Source organism: Primulina eburnea, chromosome 13 (assembly GCF_022965805.1).
Source record: "Primulina eburnea isolate SZY01 chromosome 13, ASM2296580v1, whole genome shotgun sequence".
In the NCBI taxonomy this organism is placed as follows: Eukaryota; Viridiplantae; Streptophyta; class Magnoliopsida; order Lamiales; family Gesneriaceae; genus Primulina; species Primulina eburnea.
Window position 1 is genome coordinate 21896468 of NC_133113.1, and position 26203 is coordinate 21922670.

Sequence of the window (26203 nt, forward strand, 5' to 3'; positions counted from 1 at the left end):
ATTCATTTAAACAATTTCAACTTATTATTATATGCAATAATGTTAAATATAGACAAATATAAATATTTGGTAATTAATAATGTAAAAAATTTAAACTTAATTTATTAGTATGATCTATATTAAAATCATGAATGGAAAATATATTTTTATATAAATAATTGCATAAAAACTCTCAAAGACAAGTCGCACGGATCAATTTCGTGAGACAGATATCCTATTTTAGTCACTAATGAAAAAAATTATTTTTTGTGGCAAAAATATTATTTTTTATTGTAAACATGGTTAAGGTTGACTCGTCTCACAAAAGATAAGTGAGATCGTCTCACAAGAGACCTATTCAATTAATTATTACTGAAAATAAAAATAAAGATATATTATTCAGTATTTATAGAAATTATAATTTTTTTTTGGTATAAAAAATTTATTTTTTTAAAAAAAATTAGTGAAGAGTTATTAAACCGGCACTAATTTCTTAAAACTGTTTTATATTGAAAAAATTAATTAATTTAGGGACAATTTTTGTAAAATTGTCGCAATTAGCAACGATTTTTCACAAAAACCATCGTAATTAGAAATCCTGCAGATAATTAGTTTAATATCAACCGATTTGAGGATAATTTTCTTCAAAAAATTGTAATTATATGTTAACGATGATTACTTTAATAATAAAATAATGACCTTCAATTAAAATGGCGATGGTCAAAGTCAATAGTGAAATTTGATTAACCTGTGGTATGTCGAGAAATATATAATCAAATGTTTGACTAAGTTAATGTAACATAAATTATAACCGCAATATTTGCGAAGGATCTTTCAACGTTGGCCCACTCCATAGCCGCCTTACATTCATCATCATTATCACCTCCTTCTGGCCAAACCCCTAAGACCCTCTTCGAGAAATCAATATCTATGCAGTGTAATATGTATGTGTTGTGAATACGGTGGATCGAATTTAAATTTAATATATTTCGTAGATCCAATTTTGTTGATGAGAAGGTAAGGTTTCCGATATGTTTTGATCATTTTGTTTTATTATTCAAATGGGTTCGAGTTATTATTGGCAAATGTTATTTGAGTTGTGATTTCTAAGTTATTTTGATGGGGTTTGTACTTTCTTTGATTCGGGGATGATTTATGGTTTTTTTTGGGGTTTTCTCGCAGAAGAATTGATTTATAATATATTCGTTTTGAGGGCTGCTAAAGAATCGATTTTGGGTGTCACTTGGATTCAAATAGTTGAATATCTCTCATTGATTTTATGTGGGAATTGCTTTGATCTTCCTAGATGTCGCTTTTGCCCAAAAGCGATTCGATTCAGATCAGGGACGTTTGGGCTGACAATTTGGAAGAAGAATTGTCATTGATTCGTGAAATTGTCGATGATTATCCTTATATTGCCATGGACACCGAGTTCCCGGGGATTGTTCTTCGTCCCGTGGGAAACTTCAAGAACTCAGGTGACTACCATTACCAGACATTGAAAGACAATGTTGATCTGTTGAAGCTAATCCAGCTAGGTCTAACATTTTCGGATGACAAGGGAAATCTTCCGACATGTGGTAGCGGCAAGTATTGCATTTGGCAATTCAATTTCCGTGAATTCAATGACAATGAGGATGTCTTTGCAAATGATTCGATCGAGTTGTTGCGACAAAGTGGTATTGACTTTGCAAAGAATAACGAAAAGGGTATAGATGCCAAGCTTTTGGGGGAGCTTTTAATGTCTTCTGGTATAGTTTTGAACGACAATGTGTATTGGGTGACGTTTCACAGTGGGTATGATTTTGGGTACTTGCTCAAGCTCTTGACATGTCAGAGCTTGCCCGATACGCAGTCTGGGTTTTTTACCTTGATCAATGTGTATTTTCCCGTGCTTTACGATGTCAAACATTTGATGAAATTTTGCAACAGTTTGCACGGTGGTTTGAATAAGTTGGCGGAGTTGTTGGAGGTGGACAGAGTTGGGGTCTGTCATCAGGCAGGTTCGGATAGCTTGCTTACTTGTTGTACATTCAAGAAGTTGAAAGAGAACTTCTTCAGCGGCTCGATGGAGAAGTATTCGGGTGTGTTGTATGGTTTAGGTGTTGAGAATGGATAGAATAAGTGAAAAGTAAGTACTTTTCGATTTGAGTGCATTTGTTTGCCAATCTTCATGTTTCATCACTCTTTTTGTATACTTTTGAAGTGACCAACGGTTGTCTCTTAAAGAAAATTGCATCCTTTTGGTTTCTTGAATTCTCTGTGATAGATACATTTGTGCTATACATGTCACTGTGTCATTAGTCGCTAACTATGTTGTCACAATGTCACGTCGAGTTCTTTGGGGTTTCTTGAAATTATTGATTCACCTAATTTTCCTTTAGAACGAGCCAAGCAGTCGCTTGTGAAATTTGATAAGATTGAAATAAAATCAATTTCCCCACTTGACCTAGAGAAAACACAGATTTTCACCTTGAAGCACATGAATCATTCTTTCTTGTTAACATCTTTGAATTCGCCACCAATGTCAATGGTCACCTCATGCTTTTAACAACAAATGTTCCAAAGTTCATGATTGCCTCTTCAACGTACGATTTCAAGAACGTACGAGTAAGCACCTCTTGTTAATGTATGTAGATAAATGAATACGTTTTATTACTTAGGTTACGGGAAAGGAAACATGGGATGCAAATGGCATCTTTAAAAATCATATATTTCGTTCTCTGGGGAGTGGTGAGATTAGAATAAGTCGTGCTTCCACAACAAAAGCGTCGGCAAATTACGAAAAAGTTGTCATCGGCGGTTAAATATAAGAGCATCTCCAATTCAAACATCAAAATATCATCTCTAATGGAGCTGCGCTATTTGCAAAATGGCAAAAACTTGTGTGAGACGGTCTCACGGATCGAATTTGTGAGACGGGTCTCTTATTTGGGTTATCCATGAAAAAGTATAATTTTTTATGCTAAGAGTATTATTTTTATTGTGAATATGAGTAGGGTTGACCCGTCTCACAGATTAGTATCCGTGAGACGGTCTCACATAAGACCCACTCTTGCAAAATAGCGCAGCTCCATTTCCCGTTGTTTCCTTAAATTTATTTACATAATAATATGTATATTAAAAATTATAATATTATTTATATTTCAATGCTATAAATTTATAAATATATTTTAAAATAATTTTATAATTAAACATCTACACACCAATTTTATTGAATAATATTTAAATATTCAAGTACACAGTTAAAATAAAAATTCAAATTCGAATTCAGATAATTTAAATACAAATATAATAAAAGATAAACAAAATAAATCGTCAATAATTTGGAAAATCGGATCCAGATCCTCCAAAATCACCAAAATATTTTCCAAATGTGCTGCTCTCATATTGACGACGTTCTGCATCTTCTTTTTTTGCATAATTCTTGCTTGTTCATTTTGAACAATTTGACGCATTTCTGGATCGCCAATTGTGCTTAAATCCATGTACAAAACTTTATTCTTCTCCTAAATTTTAACCGATTCTATTTGTTGTCGTCGAATTTCTAGTTTTTTTTTTCTCATTTTGCAATGCTAACAGCTTAATATCATAATTTTGTTGCATATCTGTAGATCCCTTTTGCAACACATTGATAAGCTCGTGATATCCTTTCTTCATCGTAGAAATTAATTTTGAAACATTTTCTTCTCTTTTTTTCTTTAATTTGGATTTTTTCACTTCAAGAGGTCGTTGAGATGGAGTTCCACCTGCATTTTCATCACTACTTAAATTAATTGAAAATGAATTTACTGCAGGGGAACCTGATATTGGATATTCTGGTTCTTGAGTATCCGACTGTGATGAATCCAAATTTGTTACATGTTGTTTGGATACTGGTATCGGTGCACTGTCGTTGGACAAAAATATCTCCATATTTTTCATTATAGGCCAAACATGATCAAACTTGAATCCTTTAGTGAAATTTTTATCTTGCATCATTAAATCCTTTGCCATGTTTAACTGCACAAAAATATGTTACTCGTACAAAAAATAGACTTAGAGTATTCATGAGAATATAATAATAAATACTTACAATATCTTTTTCAGATGCGCCACTCGGCTTTAGCTTTTAAAATATACTAACACATCCACATAATTTTCTAACAGCGCGTAGGATAACTTGCATGCGACATTGCAATGATCTGATATTGCGTACTTGCATGTTATTCGATTTGCCGGCATTGAAAGCTTCTTCAATCCAACTCCAAAATCGTTCTTTGGATTGGTTGATACCGATGATATGATTTTGCGAAACGTCAAGATAAACATGATGCAGAAATTTATCTTCTTCAATAGCGTAATTAGTTGTTCGGAAAATGGAGTCCGTTGAATTTCTTTGGACAATGAGATTTTTTTGTTGTACATTGTAGTGTTTATGATTTAATCAACCAACAAGAAGTTTATTTATATTGTGAAGGTGACCTACCAGTCAAAAGTGAAGCTACCAGCCAAAACTCATCTACCACTACAAATTCATCTACCAGTCAAAACTCATCTACCAATCCAAACTCAGCTACCAGTCAAAATGTATCTACCTATCAAAAGCGAATCTACCAGTCCAAACTCATCTATCAGTCAAAATTCATCTACCAATCCAAACTCAGCTACTAGTCAAGATGTATCTACCATTCAAAAGCGAATCTAATAGTCCAAACTCATATACCAGTCAAAAACTAATATACCAATCCAAACTCAGCTACCAGTCAAAACATATCTACCATTCAAAAGCGAATCTACCAGTCTAAACTCAGCTACCACTCAAAACATATCTACTAGTCAAAAGCGAATCTACCAGTCAAAACTCATCTACCAATCCACACTCAGCTACCAATCAAAACGTATCTACTACTCAAAAGCGAATCTACCAGTTAAAACTCATCTACCAATCCAAACTCGCTACCAATCAAAACTTATCTACCAGTCAAAAATGAATCTACCGGTCCAAAATGCATCTACAAGACTTCTATATAATGTAATTATATCATCATACTTTCATACAGATTTTACCTTCTTTCTAAATTAAAAATGAATCCACATTCTCTATTTGATGCAAACTCATCCTCATTGTCAGATAATGAAGATGATATTCAGTTGTTGAAAACTTTGAAAATAGAAGAAGAGCAATACTGTCAACTATAGCTCGAGAACAAGATTTGGTTGCTGCCTACATCATCCAACAAGAACAAGAAGTTACATACGGAGGGTCAATTCCAGGTCACATAGTCATCCGACGCGAACGTTAAATTGCTGATCAAAAGTTGTTTAACGAATATTTTGCTGAAAATCTAGTGTATAATGAAGCAATGTTCCGACGAAGATTTCGAATGTCTCGAAATCTTTTCCTTCGGATAGTAGATGTCGTAAAGAATCACGATGTTTATTTCACACAAAGAAGTGATAGTTTGGGACGGCTCGGTCTATCGACTAATCAAAAAACAACTGCTTCATTGAGAATGCTAGCATATGGCTTACATGCGGATGTTACTGATGAATATATCCAAATAGGAGAATCTACTGTAATTCAGTGTATGCAACGCTTTTGTCGAGCTATAGTGGAAGTTTTTGCGGAGCAGTACTTGAGATCACCTACTGCCAATGATTTTGCCAGACTTCTCTATATTGGCAAACAAAGAAGTTTTTTTGGAATGTTGGGAAGTCTCGACTGTATGAATTGGAGGTGGAAAAATTGCCGCACGGCTTGGGTGGGGGACAATATGCAGGTCGTAATGGTTCTCCAACAATCATTTTTGAATTAGTAGCTGATTACGATCTTTGGATATGACATGCATATTTTGGTATGCCTGGAACCAATAATGATATAAATGTTTTAGAGTCTTCCGGTCTATTTTCCAATCTTGCACAAGGAATTGCTCCTCCAGCTCATTATACTATTGAAACAAAAGAATATTACACTGGATATTATTTAGTTGATAGTATTTATCCAAAACTATTATGCAAACTATCCATGATCCGCGTGGTCCAAAGAAGCAGTATTTACGATGAAACAAGAGTCATGCAGGAAAGATGTGGAGCGTGCATTTGGCGTTCTTCAAACACGATTTGCGATTGTGACATCTCCAACACGTGGTTGAAGAAAAATCATTTGAATGATATAATGAAAGCATGTATTATAATGCATAATATGCTAATCGAATAAGAACGTGATCTGAGTGCACCGATTCAAGATGCTAGGGAAGCACGACTCCAATGGTAGAAATGACTGTCAATGAGCATATCGGATTTCGAGAATTTCTCGCTCGATATGAAAAAAATAAAAGACAAAGACGCTCATTATGTATTACGAAATGCTTTAATTGATAATTTATGAGATTAATATGGTCGTTCAAATATTTGTAGTTGTATTTATAATATATTATTTAATTTAATGTCACGCATTAATTTTATTTCACCAATTTAAATAATTTCTATTTTAATTCGTATAATATAGATTTCAATAATATATTTAAAATAATTAAATTAATCAGCAATTATTAAAAATATAATATCTAATATATCCAATATAAAATATAATTATAATTATATCACAAAATTTTAAAAAATATACATTTAATAACTAATAAAAAAATTAAATAAATAAAATAATAAAATATTCCGAGAATATTTTATTTAGACTAAGATTTAAAATAGATAGATTGGAGATGAATATTGTATTTTGTGCATAAATTACATTATTTTAAAATAAAATTGCTTTAAAATAGAGTTTTGGGTCGGAGATGACATAATGAATACCAAACTGAAGTAGTACAGACCAGAATGGACCTTTAGGCAAGGGAAAGCACTAGCAATTGTGATTCAAAACCATAATTGAGAGCCATAAATCAGAAAAGAAAAACAGTAGTAATAAACTTTCACCAAAAAAAAAAACAGTGTCGGTGCGTCTAGCACGTTACAAGATCTAATTTCTTATGCTAATTCATCTTTGCAAGCAACTCGTTTATGAAGTCTTCCCGATTTCCAGAGTCTCCTCCATCTTTAAATCGTTTCTTCCTACCGCTCAATGCCTTCTCTGGATTGTTCAACATAAAGGGGCGAAGAAAATTGGTGACTGCCTTAAAATGTGTGCCGGTATTAGCAATTTCAGCCACGATATCCTCAATGCATATGATGTTATGCTGACCCAATTCCTGTCAAAATAAGGAATTACATTATTAAAACTTCTCGAGGAATAGGTCAATCAACAGGGAAAACATGCGATTAATTTGCTAAGTACAGATCAATACCTGTTCAACTATGTTATTGTCCGTCAAAGGAATCCTCTGCTTGCCAACTTTTACCACACCTTTTTTGTAAATCAAGTCCTTCACGCTCTTGAGATTTGGATAGCTGCAACCATGAGTCCATTAAATTGTAATATAACTGACCAATAAGTAAAATGCTCAGATAATTCTCCGTTTAATTTTTCGCGTCTGGAAAAAATCATAACAATATTAAGAGTTCGAGTGGTTGACAATTGACCAGTTGGCGATTGGACTTTAACCTTTCGCAGTATAAGAATACATTCAGAACAAATGAAAAAGGAACAGACGGCTATCCTGATCCAAGTATTGCGATTGGAACAGAAACTGGAAGCTAGCTGGAGAAAGCTTTGCGCTTTTTAAAAGGTTAAACTAGCTTTCATCCCCCCAAAAGTCTAAGTAGACGAGGGGTATGAAGTGGACTAGGTTGTCAACTGTCAATTTTAAGAAAATTATTACTTTTACTTCTTCCATTCCAATAGATCCACAATTTCTCACAAAACAGTGTTACAATGCTGAAGTTTTGAATGCAACACATAGACTCGACCTAAATATGCCAAAAAAACTTTATAGAGCATTAGCGATTTTTGTAGAAAGAAAAGAGGGCTTTTTAAAAATAAGTTGTCCAGATGGGCATTTTTTTTAAATATATAAAAAAGCAACCAAAAAAGACAAAATATGGCCCTTTCCTCTTCTAAAAGTTCAACAAATAGTGATTCTTCACTACTCTATCCACACAGAAAAGTGCTTTAAAAACAAGCACTTAAAAGCTTGCTAAATAACCAAGCCTTAAAGCAGGACGTAGGAAGACGTAAAGAAAAATAACATCACATACCCATAGGTCACATAAGGCTCCACCTTCTGTAAGATTTCCATTAGTTTTTCATTTGCCTTCACAAACACCCCGTTGAAGATTTTTCTTAATCTCAAAGAATGCAGGAGCTTACGAGTATGTGAATGCATATCATTTTTCCTGAAAATAGTAACTTAAAAATGTAAAGGAAACAGCAAATAAAAAATTAGAGGCAAGAGCTAGACTATATGTGCTCACCCCCCAATGCGTATGATGAACAAGAGCTTGGAATCAAATGTAGCTGGTGCCCGTCTCCTTTGCCTTCTTCCCCTACACTTCATTTGGATGAGGTCCAACTCCTGGATGCAAAGCAAAGAATATCGGCAATTTTTGTCAATCTACCATTTATTAAATTCTTCAGGACAGGTATTTGTACTCCTACACACAAGCTTACAACACGAGATATGTAACTGTAGAACTTTGACAGATTTTACACCCACAAACAATAAGATAAAATACTGAAGTACTTCTATAGCAAAATATCCACTTGCTTTTGTTATTTACACAAGACTCGTTTGAAATATAAAAATGTAAAATATCTTCAAGCTCTCAAACTTCTGTATACCATCAAGATTCACCTCTTGAGGGCCACAGATAATACTGAGATAAAAACGAAGTACCAAGTCAATACAAGCCCATGGACATATGTTTCCGAAAGAAGAAAAATTCATCAGCACGATGGTTTGGAATTAGAATGAGCGGTCTATTTGAATGGAAAATAGAAAATATGGTCATGTTCCATATGTAATCATCCATCCAAAAATAGATTTTCAGTAGAAACATTCTGTTACATCACAAAAAATCCAGGAAAATAACTAGATAATTTCAACATCGACGCCCATTTTTCAAATCACAGTAATTCCAGTACATGTATGTTCATATTTTACACCACTAAGCTGTTTACATTTTGATTCTTACAAACGATAAATAAATCAAGCCTCGCATGGTAGTATGGCATTCATCAGCCAAACACGCACACATAAACAAAATCAAGTAAGAGCAACCACACAAACAAGCAAGCAACATCAAACACAAGCACGGAAGCAAGCAAGCCTACGTTTTCGGTCAAAATAGCTCATAAATTTTAAAACTTCGGAAACTAAATCACAGATCGATTATTGCAAGAATTATTACTTTATCACGAAATTCACGGATGAATTGCTCGGGCTTCTTGATAGCAAACTTCTGCGATTTGAGCCTCTTAACCCTCTCTTGTAACTGAAGCTTCCTTCTAATTGCCCACTCCTCATTGTTCTTCCTCTTCTTCAATACCACTTCCGGAATGTAATTTAGAGCCATCGGCGGCGCCTCCTCAGCTGCCATGGTTTGTCGACAAATTTCCTAACAACTATACTGTAAATCAAATCGAAACAGAAGCAATTAATGATTGCATAAATACAATTAATCTTTCTTCAATTGAAAAAATAGATATACAAAACACATACTCCAACACAGGAGGAAGCGACGGAGAGGATGAAGTAAATTGAAGCTCAAAAACCCTAATAAGGGCCCTTTTCGGGAAGCGGGTTTATTAGCTTAATGCCCCCAAACGTCTAGTTATTTATATTTTTGCCCACAAATACTTTTAAATTGAACCCCTTTTGTTTTGTTTATTTATTGGAAAATTTTCACCCCTTAAAAAAAATTCGGAGGAACCCAATAAAATAATTTCACACTCCAAAACCCAAATTTTCATACTTGAGTGCTGAATCAAATTTTGGCATTTTTTCTCCAAATTGCCCTTGTTTAAAAAATCCTGACATGATTATTGTTTTAAAAATAATAACGATACGTATATGCATGATTTTTATTAAGTGATGATAATATGTTGAAGGACGTGAATGAATTATGACTAATATAATAATATGTTGGAGATATCGTGAGGGTTATGGTCCTAGTGGGAGTCCCGACGATCGTATCTCCTTGGATACGGATATGAACAGGTTTACGATGATATATTAATACATAAGGCCAGGGCCCAGTTGACCGGTGAGAGTGTTGCTGGTGTCCCCCGCCGCCCAGTACTATGGTTACATATAGATGGATCCATCACCCAACACGTATATGAACACGAAAGTCACAATCAACGTTCTGAATTCAACAAAACACGAAAATTAATAAGGATATGTATATGTTGATGGTGATATGTATATGTTTATGATAATATGAAAAAGTTTATGGATTTACATGTTTATAAAAATGTTTAAGGTTAAAGTTTATGCATTAATATGAAAATGATATTTTTAGTACAAGTATTTTTCACTGTTATATGTGAACTGTATTACTTATTACTTGTTATCAAGGATATGATGTATTGAGTCTTTAGACTCACTAGGTGTTATTGATGCAGGTGTTTGTGATTATGAATATGATAATGGAGGTCTTGATGGTTGACTTTGCTGAACTGAAGGTGCACATAATCCGAGGACCGACGCTAGTTTTCCACACTAGTTATGATTTATGATTCTAAGTAGTGTTAAAGATATTTTTACATCTTTTATTTATGATATGAGAGATTTTTGAGATGTTATAGTATGTGCTATACTTTTCAAATAATGTTTTTAGGTTGGTAAAACGTTTGACGATTTTATGCTTTAAAATATTTTCCTTTGATAAGAATTAGAGTGTAGAACTCTGGTATCCTAAGTACTCATATTTTAATTTAGTTGGATATTCAAGGGTAAATTATGCAAGATTCAAACTAAACATGAAGAGCATGACTGAAACTTGTCAGTTTCTCAGAAACCGACTGATTTCTTGGTTTAGCAAGAGACATACATCAATTAACACCTCTACCACCAAAGCTGAACACTAAGTTGTTGGGAGTTTTTGTACTAAGCTGTTGTGGTTTCAACAACTTAAAGATAATTGAATTTATGCAAGAAAGTAATCAATCTTCTACGACGACATAAGTACAATTGCACTCACGTATAATCCGATCTTGCACTCTCGAATCAAGATTATTGATATTCGACACCCTTTTATCCAAGAACATAAATTGAAAAAGAACATCATATTGTAATATGTCTCAACTGAACAACAGATAGCCGACATTTTTACAAAACCAATCGTCGATGCTAATTTTCTTACTTTAGGAATATCTTAGGCCTTAATGATTTGTCTTGAGAATGCATGTGTTTAGAAGAAACTGATTCAGAAATCCTTACAGATGAGACAAACTATCAGTTGGACATGGAGTCTCACTGATTCATCAACACTCTTAGCCTGACTGATCTTATCACATGGTAATGGCTTTGTCGACTCATTTATTTCTTTAAGCAATTATTCAAGAGCAAACAACCATTTAAATTTTTAAAAATTACATTTATTAAGTTTGAATTTTTCAAAATTATTTGTATTATTGTTTTAATTTATTTTGATTAAATCGCTGATTGGTTCATACAATGTATAAATTTAAATCTTTTTTAAATCGATAATTTGACAGGTGTTTAGATTGTCTGACTTAGTTTTCACATATAAATATCAGTCATCATTATTCATTTTATTTCATCGTACTTCAAATTTGTGGCAAACTCATTGTATTCTTTCTTCTTACTCTCCTTACATTCAAATATTATTCTCACTTTTCTTCAAGATTTTTTTTGCATAAATAACTTCTTCTCCATACAACGTCGATTCCTACGCCGTGGATTTTTAATCTATCTATTCTTTAGAAGATGCAACCATTGTTTGTATCTTCAAGCTGATTGAGTCATCTGGACTCAGAGTGTTCTTGAGCTCATCTTTGGATATTTATATACCAAAACTGAAGAATTTCTATGCCAAGGGATTAATCTCTGCCGATGAAAAGATCATCATTCATGAAGGAGAAAAGACGTTGCTAATTGATGAAGCATTATTTGATTCTTTGTTTCAGTTTCCTACTAAGGGGCTAACTTGTTTCTCCTCTCTGCCCAAATCTATGGTGGAAGATATGAAGACCATATTTCTGCATTTGGTGACAGAATCAAGACATTTGGGAAGAATAAAGAGATGAAAATGGAGTCTCAATTCCTGACTGATGTGGTTGCCAAGACAATCTCAGCAAAGGCAGGCTTCTTTGATGCCTTTACAAATGAAAATTTCTTGATGATGGCCGCCATTTCCATCGGGATGAAGGTGAACTTGTCACCAGTTCTCTTCCAAATACTCAATTCTATGATTTCTTCAGAAAGGCAGTCTCAAGGCTTTGTTATTCCTCAAAGAAGATTGTTTGAAGATGCTCGTGTTCCCTTAAGTGAACTAGTCACTCTTCACAAGTTCAAGACCTTGAATGCCCAAAATGTAATTGCGTTGAGGCCCAAGGGACAAGTACCGAATATATCTCCTGAAGCCTTACTGACAATCAAGAAGAAGATAGGCGAATAGAAAGTTGTTGCCAAGAAGGAGACTACTGATAAGAAGGTCAACAAGGCTTTGCCCACCAAAACCTAAAAGAAAATTAGTGCTTCAATCAAGTGACAATGAAGCTGCCAGTCCTCGTCTTTTTACAAAGATGCCCAGGACTACCAAGACAAAGACAACCACAAGTCCTTTGATGTGAAAGCCTATCGTAGCAGTCCATGTTTCTCAATTTCAAGGAGAACAAGCTGTCATTGTTGTTATCAAGGCAAATAATTTGAGGCATGCTGAAAAATTCATGGCTTTCCAAAGCCAAAGTTTCTACAATCTCTGCTCATCCTAGAATAATTCAATTTCAAGTTCCTCCTCTAGCTTCTCGACCAAAGGGTATTATCATCAAAGATCCCATTGAGTCCACCGGATCAGAACTTGAATCCAAAATTTCCACAACATCATCTAAAGGTAAGAAGCTGATGATATATGAGAAAGATGAACCAATCTCTGCAGTTCAAACTCATATTGACCCACTGATGGATGACGCCAATGAATTTCCTGATGAAGATATTAAGTTCTTGATAACTAGGTCGAAATCAAGGCATTAAGATCGGAGAAGAGTGATCTCAAGGCTACCAAGATGCAAATTATTTAATAATATATTCAAAGGTGTCTCTGCAGAGGAAGTAAAGGTATGGGAGGATGACCATGATTTGGTGCTACCGACTGATATATAGAAGGAGAAAACTATTGGGAGTCTCAGAACTCTGTCTCAAACCAAGCTGAATAGGTAGAATAGTCAAACTCTCGAGCTATTTTGGAAAGCGGTTCTTCTACCCTCCACATGAGCTCAAGAACATACGCCAAAAGTTCAAGTTGTAACGCTAAAATTCAAGCAGCATGCCTCCACTAGAATCTATGCTGATGAAGTTGATTAATATAGATGAAGTTGTGCAATCCATTGCACAACAACATGATGATGATGTTTTTATAGGCTATCTAGCACCATTCTCTCCGATTCTTGAACAGCTGGATGTTCCAGAGAATGAACCCGAGACGACCATACGACAAGAAGAACTTAACATTTCTGAGGATCAAGAAGTAGAAGAAGTGGAAATTGTGAAGAAAGATGAGGTACTGCCTAAGCCAGTTAAGTCAATACAAGAAGTTGAGATGATTGAATCAACAGTTACTTTGCAAAAAACAGTTGATTCATTGTTGTTGATTGATCATGCATTATCCTCCTTCTCAAGTCAAGCCCCAGATCTAACTTTGGCAATTACTCCTCTGTCAACTAGATCAAGGGAAAATACTAGGCTCTTAAAACATTATCCAGAATTATACTTATCATAATATCATATTTTGGAGAACATTAATGCCAGATTACTTTGATCATCTCCAGTCTAACAGTTTTGACAAGAGGTCAACTGAACAAATCTGATATTGTTGATAATTTCATGGGCAAAATGCTTAAGGATGTATCTACACTGTCCAAGTATGTACTAGATATGCTTAAGAAATATTGTACTCGACTATTTATTTTTTTTTCCAAAAATTTCGAAAAATCCCATATGCATAACCGAAATTTTAAATGTTTAAAATAGTCCACTTGCTTTAAATTCTTGGAGAAAAATGTGAAAAAGAAAAAGATTGCTTGCACAGGAATTTTCGAAAATTCCTCTTCGACGGCTGGGCTGCGGCAGCGCTTCGCTGTGCTCAAAATTCCTAGCGAGACTAAAGGCACAAATCTCGAAATTTTGAGTGATATGAGGTGTGATTTTCGAGTCTACAGGACCCTCCTATTTATAGGGGTTGGCTGCTATCGTGATCAAGATTTTAGTGCGTTTGAATTCTGAATCAAATCTAGGATCATGATATAATCGTGATATTGGTTGAAATCTAAATCTTCCATTCCTAATTTTCGAAAATTGCATGATACATACACTGTAATTTCGAATTCTAGAGATTTAATTATCTCTTGCTTGATCTTTTATCCCGGTATCTCAATATCATCTCAAATCGTAGACATTTATCAGCTTATATATAATTTTTTTCGAAATTCCTTAATAAATCCTTAGATTGATAACCCAAAAATTATCTCTTATAATCTGACTGATTTAATATTCAAGATTACACCATCTTAGCATAATCGATTTATTAATTTGATATGATCACGATACTACGAAATCTCGGGTTTTACATTCCTCCCTCCTTATGGGAAGTTTCGTCCTCGAAACTTGGGTTGACTTGGTCTATGAAGAGGTACGAGTACTGGTTTCTCATCCTTTCTTCTAGCTCCCACGTAGCTTCTCTTCCCGTGTGGTTAGACCATTGCACCTTGACGTAGGGAATGATACGTCGTCTTAGTACCTGGTCCTTGGTGTCCACGATTCTGATGGGAACTTCTTCGTACTTCAGCTCTTCTACCAAGTTGCTTTCGGTCATGAGCGGTTCTACTTCCAACACGTGGCTTGGGTCTGAGATGTATTTCCGTAGTTGGGACAAGGTGGAAAACGTTGTGATCTCTAGACATGCTTGGTGGCAGTGCTAATCTGTAAGCTAGTGTGCCCATTTTCCAAAATCTCAAAGGGTCTCACATAACGAGGGTTTAGCTCCCGGCTTTACTGAATCGGACAACTCCTTTCATAGGTGATACTTTTACGTAGGCCTTTTCGCCAACGCTGAATTCCACTGGCCTTCTTTTCAAATCTTCCCAACTGTTTTGTCGGTCTTGAGCTACCTTGAGTTTCTCTCGGACAATTCTAACCTTGTCCACTGTCATCTGGACTAGCTCGGGTCCCACTATGGCTTTCTTCCCCACTTCATCCCAATAAAGTGGTGACCGACATTTCCTTCCATACAGAGCTTCGTATGGAGCCATCTCAATACTGCTGTGATAGCTGTTATTATAAGCAAACTCGATCAATGGTAGATGATTGCTCCAATTGCTACTGAATTCTAGTGTGCAGGCTCGCAGCATGTCTTCCAAGGTTTGAATTGTTCTTTCGGTTTGGCCATCGGTTTGTGGATGATAGGCCGTACTAAGAGTCACTTTAGTTCCCATGGCCCCCTGAAAGCTCTTCCAAAAACGTGAGACGAACCTTGGGTCTCTGTCAGACAGGATGCTCACTGGTACCCCATGAAGTCGTACAATACTGTCCATGTACAGCGAAGCCAACTTATCGAGATTGTAGTTCATACGGACGGGTAGGAAGTGTGCGGATTTTGTGAGTCTATCTATGATTACCCATATTCCGTCCTAACCTTGCATCGACCTTGGTAAACCCACCACAAAGTCCATGGAGATATGTTCCCATTTCCATTCAGGTATCTCCAACGGTTGCAATAATCCTCCGGGTCGCTGGTGCTCTGCTTTGACCTGTTGACACACTTGGCATCTAGCGACAAATTCCGCTACGTCTCTTTTCATTCCATTCTATCAAAAGTTTCTCTTAAGGTCCCTGTACATTTTTGTACTCCCTGGATGGACTGAAAATTTGGACTTGTGCGCTTCTGACAATATTTCTTGGCGAAGGTTATCGCTGTCTGGTACGCAAAGTCAGTCCATTCCTCCATAGGACTCCCTTGTCATCAATTTGTAGATCTTGGGACTTCCCGTTTTCGACTTGCTCCTTAAGTTTCTTTAGCTCAGGGTCTCGGTCCTGATTTAACTTGAGAGTCTCCTGCAGACATGGCTGGGCAGAGAGTGAAGCTAGAGTGATCTTGCCTCTATTTTTCCGACTCAGAGCATCGACCACTTTGTTCGCTTTACCTGGATGGTAACTTATAGTCAAGTCGTAATCCTTCAGTAGTTCGATCCATCGCCTTTGCCTCATGTTTAGTTCTTTTTAGGTGAACAAGTACTTGAGGCTTTGGTGATCTGTGAAAATTTCACACTTGGCGCCATAGAGGTAGTGCCTCCAAATTTTTAAGGCAAAGACAACTGCTGCTAACTCAAGATTATGCGTAGGGTAGTTCTTTTTGTGTTGTTTCAACTGCCTTGACGCATAGGCAATCACTTTTCCCTCTTGCATGAGTACGTATCCCAGACCTTCCTTAGATGCGTCACTGTAGATGGTGAATTTCTTATCTTCAGTAGGTATGATTAGCACTGGCGTAGATGCAAGTTTTTCTTTCAATATCTGAAAACTTTTCTCGCAACCTTCGTCCCAGATGAACTTGGAATTCTTCTGAGTGAGCTTAGTCAGTGGTATAGGCTATGGAAGAAAAACCTTCGACGAACTTCTTGTAATAACCTGCCAGTCCAAGAAAGCTCCTGATGTCTGTGGCGTTCTTAGGTTTTGGCCATTCTGTAATTGCCTCAACTTTCTTGGGATCCACTGATACTCCTGCTTCTGAGATCACATGTCCTAAGAAGGATACGCTCTTAAGCCAGAACTCACATTTCTTAAACTTAGCATATAGCTCTTTCTCCCTCAGTGTCTGTAGTGCAAGGCGGAGGTGCTCTTCATGTTCTTCCTCGTTGGGAGAATAAATGAGGATGTCATCAATAAATACCACTACGAACCGGTCCAGAAATGGTTTGAAAACTCTTTCCATTAGGTCCATGAAGGCTGCAGGCGCGTTGGTCAGCCCAAAAGGCATCACTGTGAACTCATAATGCACATATCTTGTCCGAAAGGCTGTTTTGGGGATATCTTCAGCCCTGACCTTCAGTTGGTGGTATCCCGTCCTCAGATCCGATTTAGAAAATACTGCGGCTCCCTTGAGCTGGTCAAATAGATCGTCTATCCTCGGAAGAGGGTACTTGTTCTTGATGGTGATCTTGTTCAGTTCTCTATAGTCGATGCACAATCTCATACTCCCATCTTTCTTCTTTACAAAGAGTACTGGAGCTCCCCATGGGGACACACTGGGTCGGACTTGCTTTTTGTCTAACAATTCTTGGAGTTGTTCCTTTAACTCCTTGAGTTCAGCTGGCGACATCCTTAAAGGTGCTTTCGAAATTTGTGCTGCACCTGGAACCAGATTAATTTCGAACTCGACTTCGCGGTCCGGCACTGTCCCTGGGAGTTCTTCTGGAAAAACATCCGGGAACTCACATACTACTGGGATGTCTTCTATTTTCAGTTCGACTTCTTCTTGCACTTCGCTAACCATTGCTAGGTAGATATCTTCTCCGGACTTCATGGCCTTCCATGCCTGTTAAGCGGAAAGGAGTGATTTTCGTTCATTGGATTTACCATGATACACGATCTCTTCCTGATTTAGGGTTCAGAGCTTAACTCTTTTCCCTTTACAATCCACTATTTCATTATTACTGGCTAACCAATCCATTCCTATAATGATGTCGAAGTCGGCCATAACTAATTGTATAAGGTCTGCACTGAATGTCTGATTACCGATATTGATTAAACAGTTCTTGTGAATCTCATGAGTTTCGATGGCCTTACTTGTCGGTGTGGCTATTCGAAAAGGTTAAGCTAATATTTCGGGATCAAGTCTTAGTTTCCTTGCAAATCTCTTAGATACGAACGAATGCGTAGCACCACAATCAAACAGATGCATAAGCAGGTACTTTTTGAAGTAAGATGGTACCTGATACGACTTCATTGGCGTCGTCCGCCTCTTCTTGGTTCATAGCGAAAACCCTGGCATTGGTCTTGTTCTCCTTTGGTTTGTTGGGGTTAGCTCCCACATTCGGCCCAGTTCCTTTGTTGGGCCAGGTTGCTTGATTGGCGGCAGTAGGACATTCTGCGATTCGGTGCCCTGGTTTCCCACATCCGAAGCATACACCACTAGCTCTTCGACACTGCCCCGTGTGTCTGAAATTGCAGGTTGGGCACGGCTTGAGTCCTTGATGGTTTGCCGTGGAGGGTTGCCCTGAAGAAGGTCCGCCTGATTGACTGGGCTTTCTGAACTTTTGTCCACCCTGTGAAGACTGACCGGTATGGGGACGCTTGTTCTTGTTCTCTCCTTCCCTACGGCGAATGTCGGTTTCAGCTCAAATTGCTGCACCCATAAGATATGCAAAATTGGCGGGCTGATAAACTACTAAGGCCGACTGGATTCGGCTGCTCAGTCCTCTCTTGAAACGGTGCAGTTTCAAAACTTCGTCTGCCATGATGGCCGGAGCATAAGACCCAAGTGCATTAAATTGGGAGGTGTATTCCACAACTGACATGTCTGGGGCTTGAGTGAGATTTTCAAATTCGCTCAACTTCTGCAATCTGACTTCTGGCGGATAGTATTGTTTCAGAAATGTTTCTCGGAAGTTCTGCCATGTGACTGGTCCTGTAGCGGTCATGGCTGGCGAGACTGCTTCCCAGCACTTAGCTGCTTTGTCTTCCAGAAAAGGCACAATCACATCAACTTTGAGTGCCTCGGGGACTTCCAATAGCCTCTAAATACAACATTGTGGAAAATTAATTTATGTCTTCGACCACATTTAATAATAACAAACAAAGTATTTTCACGACATAAAAAATTACATAAAAAAAAGTTACTAGCTCTCCAAAAAAATCTGGACATCCACCAAAAAAGTCATAACATTATTTAAACAGATCAATATAAAATCAGTGAGTAGACAATATTTAAGTCTACTAAGATGATGACCAACTATTCTTCCACTATTGTCAAAAGCAGGTTCAAATGCAACAGTTGACATAAGAATAGCAAAGATCGTTATAGTTGAGGTGAGCTAGTAAAAAAATGAAAATTAATAAAACTAAAGCCCTAAAATATTTATATGCACATATATATGGGGCGGGTATTATAGGACCCATGACCCGCCCCATATCCGGACGGGTCTGAAAAATTGGACCTGAGACCCACCTCATGACCCATTTAGTATGCCCAAACCCACTCCATAAACGCGGGTCCATTACGGATCTGGGTAAAGGCAATAGCCTCAACTGAGTCTCGACACTCTTTAGCCAACTTTGGCCAACTTCAGGATCGGCGTCCCCTCTGAATATCGGACACCTGTTCTTACGAAGGGACTCGTAATGAATTTTGACTCCATTCGGTGGTGGTGGTGGAGGTGGTTGATTGGCATTTGGGTTTCCCAACCCTTGCAGTGTTGTCACCACTATGGTGGCTATGGCCATAAGATCGGCTTGGCTTAGGTTAACTGCAGGCGGTGGTCCATTCTCCTGTCCATTCTCCTGTCTCTCTTCGCGATCGGCATTAGCGTAACACAGGTTGCGGTTCTGCCTCGGGGTTCTACCGGCCATTTCCTACAGATTGCAAGTTCTAAGAATTTGTTGTAAGAGTAAAGTTCATACAATAGATTGTGCTGAAAAATAAATTGAAATCAATGAACCAAATAGAATAAATTTTTATTGATTTCTAAAAGAAAGAACATGACCAATCTAAAGGAAATAAAAGTATTTGACCAATCTAATTAAATGAATGTACTGAATAGAAAAACGTAGCGACAATGGAAATTAACTACTAAGAACGGTTCACTAAAACACTCTAATCCGATATCTCTCCATTTCCTGGAAACAATAAAAAGAAAATGCTCAAAATATCAAAAAAATAGGACAGAATAAAATGTCAGGATAGAGTAAGGTACTGAAAATTAAAATTTTCGAAAATTTCCAAAAAGAGGTGGGTTGACTCGCTAAATCGGTCGAGTTGACTCGTCGGAGTATGGTCGGAGTAAAGGCGTGGGTCGGCGAAGGGGTCAGGGTCACGGAACCGGTGGTGGCACGGCCAGAATCGGTCGGAAACTACTTAATTTGGCCGGAATTCACTAAAACTCGGTTAACTCACTTGAATTTGGGCGGTTCCGATTGGTTGATCCGATCCAAAAATTGATCGTTGAGAAAAGTTACCCATGGATCGTATATTGTTTGGGTAAATTTAATTGAAAATCGGAGTAGGATTGGTAGGGTAATTGGACAAAATAATTTTCGGGTTAGGGTTCATACGCCAAATCCGTTGATCTGAAATTACCGTTGCATCCGAACGCGAAATCTGAAATTGTTTGAGGGCTTTTGTTCGTCTCATCGAGGCGGTTTTATATCGGGTCTCTGATCATAAAAACGCTACCGGAGTCGTCCGGAATCGGCGAAAAACGCGGCGGCGCACTTAGGCGCTGTTTGGCTAGAATTCCGAAAAAAATTCCGATTTTTTTTTAAAACTCGCTTTTTCCCACTCGGATTATGAACCTGGCGGCTCTGATACCACTTAAATGTCACGCCCCAAGCCCGGGATTTGACGCCGGCGTCGTTTAACGATCACACAATTGAAACGACCAGCCTCGTTGCATAGTATAAACCGAAAACCAGTTTATTATTCATAATTTCTCAAAGACCAATGTCTTTACAATTGAAATAAAATAAATTTGCGGAAACATCTAACATAAAATTTAAATTGCTAACTTCAAAAAAATCTCTAATACTAAATCTCGAAATAACAATTATTCACCAGCCCCAAAATTGTTCAGATTCTTCTTCTTCTACCTGTTCTTCGGATTTATCCGAGGGAGGTTGTAAGGGGTGAGTATTTTGGGAAATACTCAGCAAGTGGGGGGGAATATCGAGCACAATAAAACAACATGCATAATTTCTGAAAACACATAATCGCATAAAAATTTTCACATGCATAACTTTTCCAAACACTGCGATTTATCTACCTTCTATGGTTTACTGATATCAGTCCCTAATTTTTACTCCTCTAAGAGGGCGAGGCCGTATAGCGGTTATGTCCCCCACCGCGTAAGGGTACGTCATGGTTGGGATTCCCCACCCATATACAGTCGATTCCTCACAATGTTTTTAAAATCGTATGACAACACAAAAGTAGAAGAAATATTGTACTCGACTCTTTATTTTTTTTTTCCAAAAATTTCGAAAAATCCCTTATGCATAATCAAAATTTTAAATGTTTAAAATAGCCCACTTACCTTAAATTCTAGGAGAAAAACATGAAAAAGACTAAAATTGCTTTCACAGGAATTTTCGAAAATTCCTCTTCGACGGCTGGACTGCGGCAGCGCTTCGCTGTACTCAAAATTCCTAGGGAGACTAGAGGCACAAATCTCGAAATTTTGAGTGATATGAGGTGTGATTTTCGAGTCTACAGGGCCCTCCTATTTATAGGGGTTGGCTGCTATCGTGATCAAGAGTTTTAGTGCGTTTGAATTCTGAATCAAATCTAGGATCATGATATAATCGTGATATTGGTTGAAATCTAAATCTTCCATTCCTAATTTTCGAAAATTGCATGATATATACACTGTAATTTCGAATTCTAGGGATTTAATTATCTCTTGCTTTATCTTTTATCCCGGTATCTCAATATCATCTCAAATCAGTAGACATTTATCAGTTTATATATATATTTTTTCGAAATTCCTTAATAAATCCTTAGATTGATAACCCAAAAATTATCTCTTATATTCTAACTGATTTAATATTCAAGATTACACCATCTTAGCATAATCAATTTATTAATTTGATATGCTCATGATACTACGAAATCTCGGGTTTTACAGAGAAAACCTAGGGTTCTTGAGGAACTCAGCAGCCGCCCCTCCCTTCAAAGAATTTCAGCAGTTTTCGGTGATTTTATTTTAATAAAGTCGAGCCGCAAGTCGTCCCGGATCGTCTCTCGCATCCTTCTCGCGTCGGTATCGTCGTTTCGGTATTTTTAATCATCATAAAGCACGTATATTCTCTCGTTTATGCATCGATATCGTCATATTATGCGTTATGTTGTTATTTATGCGTAAAATTCATGTGTGATGCATAGAAGTTTGAGCAATGATGTTTGGATCAATTTTGAAATGGTTTTTTGATCACAAATCTCGTTTTTGCTGTCATTTTTAAAACTACGATTTTTCGATCGTGATTTTGAGAAAACTTTCAACATGAAAATTGTAGAACTTTTTGATACCTTCGATTTGACAGTAAATTAGAAATATTGATAACAATTGAGTGAGTTATGGTGTTTTTCGTTTTACTGCTCAAACTGCGTTTTTCAGAAAATTATGTATTGATGCGTTCTTGAAGTTTTATTGTTGCAAGCTTCGTTGGAAATCGACGGGTGATTAGGTATGCTTAGTATGATGTTGGGTTGGTATTTGGATTACTGGTTAGTGTCAATAGGCGTTTGAATTCATGAGAAGTCATAGGAAACGATTTAGGGTCAAAGGTCGTGTTCACGGATTGGGTTACGTTGTCTGTGATGCGTAGTTGTTTTGGGGCGTTTGTTTGAGTTTGAATAAGTGTCATAGCATCCTAGGATGGGTCTCGAGGCATTGTTTCATTGTCCGTATGATCGAGTAAGGAGGAATAAGCCTTAAGTGTAGTGTTTCTTTGTTGGTTCGCAATTCCAGCACCTACACGGACCTGTAGACGGACCCTGGCACGGGGTCCGTGCACGTTTTCTTCAAAATATCTATTTTCCAGTACCTACACGGACCCCGACACGGACCCAGACACACGGTCCGTGTCGTTTAAATTTTTTTTTTCTTTTTTTGGATTTTCTTCGGAGTTCTATATCATTTTTTAGTACAATGGTTAAAAAATATATTTATGTAATAATATAGGATTTGTTTTGGGGTTCTATATCATGGCTTAGTACGATTATTAAACAAGGTCAAGTCTCGAGTGATCTAGAATGTCTTAAGCTATTTATTTACTTCGGTGGCGAGCACGAGTTACCTACGTCTAAGTTATACAAGTTAAGTATTTAAACTCACGTTAGTATGTGCAGCATCAGACCAAAGCGAGATCCAACGAACCTCTCAACGCCAAGTAATTATGTTCGACGTGCAAAGAAAATACTTTTTAAGTTTTTGAGGTATGCTAAATGTCTTGTGACGAAATTATGTATGGGGTTGAAAAGCGGTAAAGCATGAGCAGGGACCAACCCACTCCGTTAAAGCATGAACGGGTTTAGATCAGGATTGGAAAGCGTTAAATCATGAATGGGGACCAATCTGCCCGTTAAAGCATGAACGGGGATCTCATGTGTGTGGCAGTGGATTTTTCCCCGTAAGCCCAGTACTGTGGTTTAGTCTGATCAGACGATTTTGTTATGGGTCACTTGCTTTGAAACATGGCTCTACGCAAAATGATGAAGTTAAGTATGTACAAGTATGCAATCATGTTTAAGAAATTTTTTCACGTTATGGCACGTCTATGTTATGTATGTATGTTCAAGTTCAGTGCAAGTTCAAGTTTCAAGTATGTATGCTCTATTTTAAAGTCGCATGTGATTTTATTACTCATTACTCGTTACTTCCAGTTTATACGTGTTGAGTCTTTAGACTCACTAGGGCTTGATCGATGCAGGTGAGGATGCATTTGAGGAGACAAGAGGTGGGGACCAAGGAGCTGGCTTGGACTGAGCAGGAGGCTAGACCCGAGGACCGCCCGGTTTTAAGTTTTAAGAAATGTTTTAAAATACTATGATTTCTTGTTATAGGTTATGAGATTTTAAAAAAATATTTTGGTAAACTTTACTTTGAGATCTTTTGTTTCATTGGTTGTGGGATGAACGGTTTACATTATCAAGATTTTGAAGGTTTACTTCTTAATTAAGAAATTTTTTAATTTTTCCGTAAAATTTCAAGTAGTAAAAATTACGATACGTTACAGTTGGTATCAGAGCGGTGTTATTGCAAAGGGTTATGCCTACTGCCAGTTGCAAGAAGCTCAAGAAGTCACACCTCAAGTCTGTAAGTTTTATAGTTTAAAATTCTTTCATGTAATATGTACTCAGTCATGATTTCAGCATGTGCATGTTTGAGTCAAATTACGTGCATCTTATGATATTAGTATTATGTTCATGCATGTTGGGTTTACATGTTGGGTAAATGTTGGGACATTATGCCTCCTAGACGTAGTATGGTGCGAGGAGCAGGCGATGAGGATAGGGAAGCTCAGGATGGGGAGAGGGTCACTCCTCCTCGTCCACCCCCAGATATGCAGGCTCAGATGCTTGCAGGGATGACGCAGTTCCTCACATAGTTTGTGGGGAACCAGGCTGCAGTGGATACAGGGCGAGGCCCAGACCGGAGGAAGTTAAGAAAGGTTTAGAAGGATGGATCCTAAGGAGTTCTCGGGGACTAATGACCCGATGATAGCTGAAGGATGGATTAAGTCCATCGAGGTGATTTTTGCTTTCATGGAGCTGCAGGATGCAGGCAGAGTTAGATGTGCCACTTTTTTGTTGACAAGGGACGACATGCTATGGTGGGAGAGTTCCAGTTTGACTAGGGAGTTCATGACGCTGCGACAGGGAGACAGCAGCGGAGCAGACTTCGTCAGGAAGTTCGAGAGGGGGTGTCACTTTGTACCCCTGATGGCAAATGATGCCCGGGAGAAAATGAGACATTTTATGGATGGGTTGCGGCCGATCTTGCGCCATGATTTTTGAGTTGCTGGTCCTACGACTTAGACAGTTTCCGTGTCGAGAGCTTTGGCGGCAGGACAGAACCAAAGGGATATTTAGGTCGATAGGCTTGGCAAGAGGCCCTATCAGGCACCTTGTCTTGAGGAATATTTGTAAGTCATTAAGAAACGTAGGATTAAGTGGATATGAGTACTGGAATTAGGTTATCTAAAACTACTTGGGTTGTGTAAGTTTTAATTTCAAGTTTATGAAATAGGTGATCATACGGTGTTATTGGGTGAAATAAAAACAAAAAGGAATTAGTTGTATTCAACAAAGGTTACCAATGGTCGAATATTAAGATTATTTTTATCGAGTAAGAAATCTAAAATCTTTATATGAAGATTCTAGAATTCTGTGAGTTATAAGTGAAGTTGATTTATTAGAATTAGTCCATCATTAACAGGGGGAAACTTATTAAGCTTTATACGTTAGAATGAATTGAGTATTGAGGATACGTCAAAGTGTGACATTCGTTCGAATGAGGAAGATTTAAGTATCTTAGGCCTTACCAATAATGTAATTGGGAAGGAAATAGTTTAAGCATGTGTTTGATGCTAGGAAGATTTTATTATCTAAGCAGAATATCGATATTGTATATTTTCGGGTTTAATGGATTAGTGTTACTCCAAATTTAAGATTAGCAGCAACCTTTATTTGGGATGTACTTGTAAATAGCAAAGTTACGTAAGTTTGGTGTCGTATGGTAAATATTCGATTCAAGAATCGTAGGTCAATATTATTACGGGGTTAAGATAAGGTTTAACTTTGGATTGTAGTACCGCTGATAGAATTTGATCAGTAACTTTTCGTGCTAAGATTTCTTAAGTTGAACTGCACAAATGTTAATGTAATAGATCGATGATCATTACAGGTATAGTATAAGGAAAGTAAGATATGCTAAGTTTGAACCTCCATTTCTAATATTGAGAATTGTAAGAAAAGTCAGAATTCGAGGTCGTAGTAAAGTAAGACTAAGACAGCCTTCAGAACTAGATAAGGGCATTACGAGTTCTTAGTGATGCCATTCGGACTGACAAATGCTCCAGCGATTTTATGGACCTCATGAACCGAGTATTTCAACCTTACCAAGATCAGTTCGTCATAGTGTTTATTGACGATATTCTCATATACTCGAAGAGCCATGAGGAGCACAGTCAGCACTTGAAGACAGTTTTTCAGACCTTGCAGAGTCGCAAGTTATTTGCGAAGTTCAGTAAGTGTGAATTTTCGTTGGAGAAAGTAGCGTTTTTGGGTCATAATATCTAGCAGTGGGATTGAGGTGGATCTAGCCAAGGTAGCAGCCGTTAAGGAATGGGTTGAGCCGAAGAATGCATCAGGAATCCGTAGTTTTGTGGGCTTAGCC

The 26203-nt window shown here is 37.3% G+C and overlaps 4 protein-coding genes across 6 annotated transcripts; 1 reads left to right on the plus strand and 3 right to left on the minus strand.

The window, feature by feature from the left end:
- The first annotated feature begins 801 nt into the window (after positions 1-801).
- On the plus strand, positions 802-2235 carry LOC140809955 (probable CCR4-associated factor 1 homolog 7). 2 transcript variants are annotated; one of them, XM_073167742.1, is made up of 2 exons: positions 802-996; positions 1286-2235. In XM_073167742.1, the coding sequence occupies exon 2, from the start codon at positions 1286-1288 to the stop codon at positions 2096-2098; it is 813 nt and encodes a 270-aa protein (XP_073023843.1). In that variant the 5' UTR covers positions 802-996; the 3' UTR covers positions 2099-2235. The 2 variants fall into 2 exon arrangements, with proteins under 2 accessions (XP_073023843.1, XP_073023842.1); XM_073167741.1 differs by having other exon boundaries at positions 810-996; positions 1162-2235.
- Positions 2236-3495: 1260 nt separating this feature from the next.
- On the minus strand, positions 3496-3975 carry LOC140810365 (uncharacterized). Its single transcript, XM_073168234.1, has one exon. It carries the CDS (start codon positions 3973-3975, stop codon positions 3496-3498), a length of 480 nt encoding a protein of 159 aa, XP_073024335.1.
- A 2821-nt stretch (positions 3976-6796) lies between these two features.
- LOC140810182 (large ribosomal subunit protein uL30z-like) lies at positions 6797-9667 on the minus strand. 2 transcript variants are annotated; one of them, XM_073168046.1, is made up of 6 exons: positions 9576-9667; positions 9265-9483; positions 8329-8429; positions 8113-8250; positions 7263-7365; positions 6797-7166 (listed from the first exon to the last, which is right to left on the minus strand). In XM_073168046.1, the coding sequence occupies exons 2-6, from the start codon at positions 9451-9453 to the stop codon at positions 6951-6953; spliced, it is 747 nt and encodes a 248-aa protein (XP_073024147.1). In that variant the 5' UTR covers positions 9454-9483; positions 9576-9667; the 3' UTR covers positions 6797-6950. The 2 variants fall into 2 exon arrangements, with proteins under 2 accessions (XP_073024147.1, XP_073024148.1); XM_073168047.1 differs by having other exon boundaries at positions 9265-9478; positions 9570-9644.
- An 8313-nt stretch (positions 9668-17980) lies between these two features.
- Positions 17981-19661, minus strand: LOC140810366 (uncharacterized). Its single transcript, XM_073168236.1, has 4 exons — positions 19314-19661; positions 19046-19126; positions 18492-18829; positions 17981-18407 (listed from the first exon to the last, which is right to left on the minus strand). The coding sequence occupies exons 1-4, from the start codon at positions 19659-19661 to the stop codon at positions 17981-17983; spliced, it is 1194 nt and encodes a 397-aa protein (XP_073024337.1).
- Between the last annotated feature and the right edge of the window lie 6542 nt (positions 19662-26203).

What these genes read in the sequence shown, in the direction of transcription:
- LOC140809955 (XM_073167742.1), top strand. Translation starts at nt 1,286, where the DNA reads ATGTCGCTTTTGCCCAAAAGCGATTCGATTCAGATCAGGGACGTTTGG.
- LOC140810366 (XM_073168236.1), bottom strand. Translation starts at nt 19,661, where the DNA reads ATGGCCGGTAGAACCCCGAGGCAGAACCGCAACCTGTGTTACGCTAAT. An exon ending in TATTGCCTTTACCCAGATCC is followed by an intron (nt 19,127 to 19,313) that starts GTAATGGACCCG and finishes TTTTTTTACTAG; the next exon opens with CTCACCTCAACTATAACGAT. An exon ending in GGACTGAGCAGCCGAATCCA is followed by an intron (nt 18,408 to 18,491) that starts GTCGGCCTTAGT and finishes CATTCGCCGTAG; the next exon opens with GGAAGGAGAGAACAAGAACA.
- LOC140810182 (XM_073168046.1), bottom strand. Translation starts at nt 9,453, where the DNA reads ATGGCAGCTGAGGAGGCGCCGCCGATGGCTCTAAATTACATTCCGGAA. An exon ending in TTCATCATACGCATTGGGGG is followed by an intron (nt 8,251 to 8,328) that starts GTGAGCACATAT and finishes TACTATTTTCAG; the next exon opens with GAAAAATGATATGCATTCAC. An exon ending in ACAATAACATAGTTGAACAG is followed by an intron (nt 7,167 to 7,262) that starts GTATTGATCTGT and finishes TTATTTTGACAG; the next exon opens with GAATTGGGTCAGCATAACAT.
- LOC140810365 (XM_073168234.1), bottom strand. Translation starts at nt 3,975, where the DNA reads ATGGCAAAGGATTTAATGATGCAAGATAAAAATTTCACTAAAGGATTC.